The sequence below is a fragment of the Danio rerio genome, chromosome 5, assembly GCF_052040795.2.
Source record: "Danio rerio strain M-AB ecotype USA chromosome 5, GRCz13ab, whole genome shotgun sequence".
Taxonomy (NCBI): Eukaryota; Metazoa; Chordata; class Actinopteri; order Cypriniformes; family Danionidae; genus Danio; species Danio rerio.
This window is the reverse complement of record NC_141025.1, coordinates 29803046-29811528: the sequence shown is the minus strand read 5'-3', so window position 1 is coordinate 29811528 and position 8483 is coordinate 29803046. Positions and strand designations below refer to the sequence as shown.

The 8483-nt window shown below is 34.8% G+C and overlaps 1 protein-coding gene across 7 annotated transcripts in view; it reads left to right on the top strand.

Annotated features, from left to right (window-relative positions):
* The first annotated feature begins 1714 nt into the window (after positions 1 to 1714).
* Positions 1715 to 8483, top strand: part of traf2a (Tnf receptor-associated factor 2a) — a 72908-nt gene continuing 66139 nt past the window's right edge. For 4 of the 7 annotated variants that reach the window (XR_015491251.1, XM_087253540.1, XM_087253539.1 and 1 more), the window contains exons 1-7: positions 1715 to 1929; positions 2192 to 2442; positions 2756 to 2834; positions 4229 to 4327; positions 7758 to 7919; positions 8202 to 8276; positions 8384 to 8458. Coding sequence is in view for 5 of the 7 variants with exons in the window: in XM_087253540.1 (XP_087109666.1) it covers positions 2255 to 2442; positions 2756 to 2834; positions 4229 to 4327; positions 7758 to 7919; positions 8202 to 8276; positions 8384 to 8458 (678 nt within the window). In the remaining 2 variants the exon portion in view is untranslated. Of the gene's footprint in view, positions 1930 to 2045; positions 2443 to 2755; positions 2835 to 4228; positions 4328 to 7757; positions 7920 to 8201; positions 8277 to 8383; positions 8459 to 8483 lie in introns of those variants that run through there. The other 3 variants (XR_015491252.2, XM_087253541.2, XM_087253537.2) reach the window with 1 other exon arrangement.

Genomic DNA, 8483 nt, shown 5'->3' with positions numbered 1-8483 from the left:
ATTATTAAAATCCAAATGTATGCTTGTTAGCATTAGTTAATGCAATGTGAGTTACCATGATCTAACAATAAACAACTTTATTTCCATTAACTAATGTTAACAAAAATGAATATATACTGTAATAAATGTACTGTTCATTGTTTGTGTTAGTAAATACTATAGTTAACTAATACAACCTTAACCAAAAAGTGAGTCCAAACTGCTATAGCCATTGACATTCATGGTATGAGAAAAATATGGATATCAGTGGTTTCCCCAAAAGCAAGTTCATATTATAAATATTACATTTACAACACTAATCGAAAATTCATTCAATTTTACCCTTTGAATAGATTTTTTTTTTTTTTTTGAGTTGCACCAATAATAAATCAGGGCACTCTAGTATTCTGTAATACTTTGTAATAAAGTACATTCTTAACTGTTTTTTTTTTTTTTTTTTTTTCTGGAAAACAATTGTCGGAATGTTTTGTTTAATAAGGAACACAAAAACAGGAAAAAAAATAATAATAAATATAAATAAATAAATATATATAAATTCTACTCGGAGTGAACTGAATGGATTTTTTGTTGAACATAGAAAAAGATATTATGGAAAAAGAAGCTATGACAAAACAAAACTTTTCTTTTTGGGTGAACTATTCCTTTAAGATGGATACATTGTGTCCTGTAAATTGATATATTTAATGCACCTCATGCTTTATTTTCCCAGTTGTGCATATTTTTTTATGACTAATTTCTCAAAAACTATAAGCAGCCTTGTGTCACAATGTGTGCTTTAAATTTAAATTAGTTTGTGCATCAAAGTGGCTTTTTTAAAATAAAAAATAAATATAAGAAAAGAGCATACTGCAGCTAATAAAATGTGACATAATTTATAATAATATTTAATATGAATATTTAGCAGTCCTGATATGGATTTTGATACTTGTATCACAGGAGGATAAAAATGCTTATTTTAAGCATTTTAAATACAAAATACTGTTTTAAGGGCAATACGGTGGCTCAGTGGTTAGCACTGTTGCCTCACTGCAAGAAGGTTGCTGGTTTGAGTCCCGGCAGGGGCAGTTGGTATTTCTGTGTGGAGTTTGTATGTTCTTCCCGTGTTCGTGTGGGTTTTCTCCAGATGCTCCAGATTCCCCCAAAGTCCAAAGACTTAGGCTACAGGTAAATTTAATAAACTAAATTGGTGGTAGTATGTGCATGAATGTGTTTGGATGTTTCCCAGTGCTGGGTTGCAGCTGGAAGGGTTTCCGCTGTGTAAAACATATGCTGGATAAGTTGGCGGTTCATTCCGCTGTGGTGACCCCTGATGAATAAAGGGACAAAGCTGAAGTAAAATTAATGAATGCAGTTTTAATAACAAATTACTTATGTTTAATTTTTTTCCACACAGAGAAATGATAGAAACAGGGAAAGCGTCATTATATTTGCTTAGTGTTATAAACGTATTATAATGCATATTAAATAATATAAAGTATTTATTATTAAGTAATATCAAATCAGTTGCTTAAGTTAAACAGGCCACCTCCTATTGTATGTAAAAATAAAGTTGCATTACACTTTTGTTTTGATGCTTGCAAAACGCCTTGTGTTTTGGACTCAAATCTCTAACACAGCCAGGAGACTTTTATTCTGTGTTTTAACATGTTGAAGTGTCTTGCTTCACAAAACAGTTATGTTGTCGTCATGATTATCAGCAGCAACAGCCCCCTCTAGTGGATGGACGCTACAATCCATGAAAAGCTGGCAAAAACACGACGCCTGTCGTTACGTTACTCACATTTCGGAGCAAAACTATAAATAATATTGACAATAATAATAAATTATGGTCATACTTATGACTGCACACGACGAGAACGCTGAATGTATTTGATACAATGTTTCACAGCACTGCAGGAGGTTTTATAATGTTCGTTGGACAATAATATGGTAGGACATGTGGTGTTTTAAAACGTTATAATATTTATAAGTATTGCAATTAATAAGAGACCCCCAACAACAGCAAACGTACCACGCAGTTACAGTGAGACTTTTATTAAGACGGTCTTGCATTGTGTCCTGTGTCACGTCTGTCTGTCACGCCTGTGTAAACAGTTCACCTTATGTTTATTTAGACTCGTCTAACTACATATATTACGCTGGTCATAGTATGTAACACAATTTAAGAGCATGTGTTTGCAACCCCTTGTAGTGAAATGTGTAGAAAGATCCGCGTCTCTTCTCCGGAGCCTGGTCACATGCGCGCTCGGGAATAATGGCTGCACAGGAACCCTCACCACCATCTTCATTAGAAGGCAACAAACCTGGCTTTCCCAAGAAAATACTCGCCAACAAGCTGGAGGACAAGCATCTGTGCAATATCTGCCTGAAAATCCTTAGGAGACCGTTTCAGGCGCAGTGCGGACATCGTTTCTGTTCGTATTGTTTTAATAAAGCAGTGAGGTAAGCGGCATTCAGTCCTGATGGCCCACCTGACACGACAACTACAAAAGATGAACACGACCTGTCAGGCCTCCCGTGCCATTTTACAACATGTTTTATGGGTTATACGAGCAGTAAAACTATGTTTTATGTCGGGGAACATAAATAAATGCAGGCTGTCAGGTTGTGTTCGGCTTCTTGTTTAGCTGTAAACTACAATAGCCAGACTGTTGTCAGGATGAACACTTCTCTTATTGTATGTGTCTTTTGTATTTATTAGCGAGTTTGGCTTTTTGTGCTTGTCTATAATGAAAGCTCTTCTTTTCTCTCGCAGCTCCGGACCACAGAAATGCAGTGCCTGCATAAAAGAGGACATATTTGAAGAGCCAACATCAATTTTGAAACAGGGCTGTGTAAGTATTTGTTATATTACACAGTCAGATTTTAATTATAGTGCTGCTTATTATTGAAAGCAAATGCATTGAAATGCAGATGCCATTATAATTGAATATCAATAAATATGTCATTATAGTTTTTAAAAAAAATCTTCCTGTTACAAATGAGTAGTTTATTGTTTTCATTATCAATAATATTGTTATTATTACTCTTATATCTTTTTTTAGTATTGACGGTGGCGGCTAATATAAAGTTCCTTAACAATTCGAAAAAAAAAAAATGTTTTACCAAATATACAAACAAACTTCTTTTATTTACTTCTACACAGTAACTTTTGCAACAATGTTTGCAGAAGTTGTGGCTTCTTTGGTTATTTTTGAGAAGTATAAAGACAAGTTTTATTACTTTTTGTTTTACTTGAAGCACTAATAGAAATTTTTAAATGTAATTATAAGCTTTAATGGACTTACCCTTCATTGTATGGGTAAAATGATTTTCATTAAATGCATAAAAGGTCTTAATATATTTTTAACCATTAAAACAGTTAATTTTTTTTAATAACTGATTTTGTAGCTATATGGATTGATTAGATAATGCAGCTTAATAGATCAATAATGAATTCTCTTGCTTTTGATAACTATTGAAGTTTTAATAATCATTCTGATTAAATAGAATACAGTGTTCTGTACTACAGCTATAGTGATAACACATAGGAGCATTGCAGTCTCTTTAAAAAAGTAAAAACAAAGACTTTATTCCAGATTGATATAGTCATTGACATCAAAATAGTTTGAAAATTGTGAAATCTTAAACATGTGAAACAATATTGAGTTTACCTAGCTATGATGCCTTCTGCTACTGAGAAACCTTGAAATGTGAAAAGGGTCTAAAGAATTAAGCAGATTTCTTATTTATTTATTTATTTTTTGGATCTTTTTTTTTTTCACTGTATGGAAAAGGATGACTTTATTTTTTTCCCATACAATAAAATCATGAAGAGATCAATAATACAATTCATCTGTTTTATATTACATTAATCTTTGTCTTTTTAAAAATGTACTTATCTGAATTCTAGGAAGCACGTTATGAAAAAAAGTATGTTTTTTTTTTTACATTTAAAGCTTCTTTACACCAAGCATAACTACTATTAATATGTATTTTCAAGTCTTGCTTTTTTATTAAATAAAGATAAAAAGGTCTGTACCACTGTTGTAATTATGAAAAAAAAAACAGAGGTATAATATAATTGAAATCACTTTTAATTTTATTTTTCTTGAATGGGTAATGATAATAAAACATTTATAGGCAATCACATTATAACTTAAAAGCTCTAAAGCAATGAAAGCAGGCATTATAACCTGCATTACTGAAAGTGGGATCTTCTTTCAACTCTATGTGTAATTTCTTTTAGGCTTTTCCTGATAATGCTGCTAAGAGAGAAGTTGAAGCTCTTGAAGCTGTTTGTATCAATGAGGAGTGCAGCTGGACAGGCACCATCAAAGAATACGAGGTACTGCATGTCCCTTCCCTGCTTTTAAAAAAAAAAGTGCTTGCTACTTTGCTGTCTAGCGGTTTGGCAGACTGATATTCCAGGCTGAGCAGCTGAAAATTCCCCACTGAAGCCAAATGTATACTTGGCATACAGTATGTGCTCAGTTGAATACACCCAGTCTTCATTAAAGTATGCTTCATTTTGAAAGTATGTGCAAATACAGGCACTCGACACATTCTTTCATTTTCCTTCAGCGTAGTCCCTTTATTCATCCGGGGTTACACAGCGGAATGAACCCCCAACTTACCCAGCATGTGTTTTACTCAGTGGATACTAGGGTTGGGCATCTAAGCTATAATGCCGATCCGATACGCATCTCGATACAAAGAATACGATCCGATATATTAGCGATACATTTGTGACATATTGCGATGCAACACGATACGATTCACACCCATATCACGATACGATGCGATATTTCAGCACTAACTAATTAGATCAAGTTTATGAGATGATGTGAAAGAGGATGCTGTGCCATTGAATGAGTTTGATTATTTATAAACCAAGCAAAACCAAGACTTTTTTTTACAAACTGGCTTTTCTCTCAGAGCCAGAGTGTCAGTTTACAGTAGAGGGCCATTTTAGAACCTATAGCACATATTATTTAAGTATTTTCAAGATAAACAGAATGTATAAGTGCAATATATATTTAAAAAATATGTATATATTTGCACTCTTTCAACATAAATAAAATTAGCATTGCACAACAAGAATTGTGATTTAACTTTTCAACTATGAAAACAAGTTTTACAAAGATATATTTTGCCACTGATTATTCAAAACTTAAGGTTGTGAACTAGCAGTGTTATGCTGCTTTGAAACATCACTGTCACTGTAAACAACAGGCTAATAAAAAATATAACAAACCAGCAATCTTCTTGCTGTGAGGTGGTCAAACTACCCACTGTGCCACCGTGACACCCAATTATTTTTATCATTATTATTATTAATACTATTATTATTATAATTAAATAAAAATTAACAGGAGGAGGTGTTTAAAACCTTCGTTCTCCGTGACACTAGGCTGAATATCTTTGCAGATGAACAATGCAATAGCATTCGTTATTGGCGTAGAGCGAGCAGAACTGTTGCGCATGGAAAAAAAAAACTTGCAATGCTTTTCTCACCACTTTTGGAGCTGGTTGAAGCAGTGCGAAAGCCGGGGATGCAGAAACACTGGAAGATGCTTCCACAACAACACCGTGGCGCCGCTTCAAGTGAGATATCAGATTAGTCATACTGCCCGCGTATTTTACAGATGCGCGGCACATTTTGCAAATTGCATCTGTCCTGTCATGTCGTCCATCCTTAAATCCGTAATGTTGCTTGCCATACTTTAGATTTAAAATGGGGAATAAAATGTTTGTTTTGCTTCTCGCGCTTTCTGAGGGCGCTTCACTAGCTTCATCCGCACACCTGATACACTGAGTTGTAGTGTGTGCACATCCGCAAATCCGTTGCTAAGGCTTACTTTATGTAGGTCGATTAAATTATGCGCCAAAAACAGGTTGACAACACTTGTTAATAAATAAAAAATACATTCTATATTAAAAATATAAGCTGTATCTCGGAAAAATCGATGCATCTCGCAAAAACCGATGCATCTCGATTTGCTTCCAAAATTTCATTCATCCTCTGCTGCTCAACCGATGCACTCGCATCGTGAACGCGCATAACCGGGTATCGATACATATCGGTTAATCTTCCCATCCCTAGTGGATACCCTTCCAGCTGCAACCCAGTACTCGGAAACACCAATACACTCTCGCATTTACACACATACACTACGACCGATTTAGATTATTCAATTCACCTATAGTGCATATCTTTGGACTGAGGGGGAAACCAGAGCAACCGGAGGAAACCCACGTGAACACGGCGAGAACAAGCAAACTTCACACAGAAATGCCAACTGGTGCAGCCGGGACTCAAACCAGCGACCTTCTTGCTTTGAGGCGACAGTGCTAACCACAGAGCTGCCCTCACTCGACACATGAACACTATAAAAATTCATTATTGTTCGGTGTCTGTGACTTGAAAATAATAAGAGAATTATTATTTATTTTTTTGTCATTTAGAAATTAAATTTTGTACATTGTTCATCAACCCCACACACACACAACAAAGATAGGTGAAAACATTCATTGAGATGAACATAAATTAACCAAATATGATGTTTTGCTCTGTCATTTGCCCTAATAGCAAGAGTAAAAAATCATGTTTTTGTGAGTTAATAATAAAATAAATAAATACAAAAAAATATGTTGAATACGCATAAGAAAGATTTTCTGTCACTTCATCTGGTGTATTAGGAACTTTTCTTGAAGTAGCATTGACTGTTTTATTTTATTTTACTTGTGAATTAATGACAAGGTAACAAAACACAAGTGTTGTGTGTGTATTTATATATATTTTTTAGAGATTTAATAAAATATATTTAAAAAATATATTTTTGACAGTTAATGCGAGAATGTGTCACCTCAGTCTGTGAAAGGGGTCTATTGTTCCTGCCATTTTCAGTGATGTGCAGTTATTGTTGTACTGTCTCCCTGTTTCTTTTTTGACTGTGAAACAACCAGTTCTGCGCAGAAACATTTTAAAGCATAGTTGTGAGCTGTGTGCATTGTATGTGTTGCTTCCAAAACCTTTATGTGCATGTACAGTAAGTACATCCAGTTTTAATGATGTAAATGTATCTTGCACTTTATGCTAACTCTTGAAAACTCTTTAAGGGGCCGATCACACCAAACGCGATTTTTGAGTTGGGAGGCGCCTTTTTTGAGTAATTTACTAATTCCTGTGAGCATTTTGCGTGCCTCTCGTTTAACCGTCTGCTCTGCCTTGCGATTTTGCTTTTGCTTGCAGTGCGCTTGCAAGTCAACTCTTATCGTAAAAAGCGTGTTACATCAGTTGTGTCTTTTTCCTTCTCCAATCAAATGAAAGCAGAGGCGGGGTTTCTGTTGAGGCGCCTGCAGTGTTTGTGTTGTCAAGACAACAACTGAGACTTTTGAAGATGGAGGAGAGACTTGTGGTTGCTGTTTTGAGTTATCTGGAGCTGTGTGACTTTACAAATCTTGAATATCATCATAATATTATTAAATATTAAATTACATTAATATCAACAGCAACACACTCACACAATACACAGCTGATTTAGTCGTTGCCTAGCATCATAAAGCGCATCACGCTTCTTTTTTTCTTGTCAACAAAAAAGGCAGAGTGGCTCCTTGAGTTTTTGGTGTGTTTAGTCCATAAGAAATCTAATTTACATGACTGGGAGATCAACTAATACTAGCAAACCTTAGCAGCAAAACTAGTTTTTAACAGCGTTGTTTGACAATTTGCATGGACACCATCTTAATGGCTTTTTTTCCCTAATCTCTTATAGGCAAACCATGAGGGTAAATGTGACTTCAGGATCCTGCCCTGCCCATCATGCAAAGAGCTTTTAAGAGCCAACGAACTTGAACGTCACAATGAGAGAGAATGCCCAGAGCGGACCCTAAATTGTAAATACTGCAAGGAGCCTTTTCATTTTAAAAACATTAAGGTAAGACATTACATGAAGTTTGAAAAGTGTACCACTAAAACATTTGGCCTAATTCACAAAATCAAACTCTTTTAGATTTGTTGGGTTTTTTCATGCTGTATGGATGCCCAGTGACATGATATATACTCATCGTATCTGTAAACTGATGCAGTAAATTTAATTAACTAGAGCTCTTAAGGTTAATTCTCTAAAGGACGCTAGTTTTCATGTATTTGAAGCTTTACTTATTGTCAACAGAATGTCTAAAGGGAAACATCAGAATAAACTGCCACTGTTTTTTAGGCCCATGATGAGATCTGCCCTAAATACCCAATGATTTGTGAAGGCTGTGCCAAGAAAAAAATTCCCAGAGAGAAAGTAAGTAAATGCTATTTAGGCCATTTACATGTTGTTTTAATGTTATGTCACAAAGTCAACTTAAACAAATGTTTTTCAGTCATTTTCATAAATATTTCTTTCTACAGTATGTGGACCACATTAAACTGTGCACCAAATTCAGAACACCCTGCAGATTTCATGTTGTCGGCTGTGATATGACGGTAGGCAAACTCTTTCAATATATAG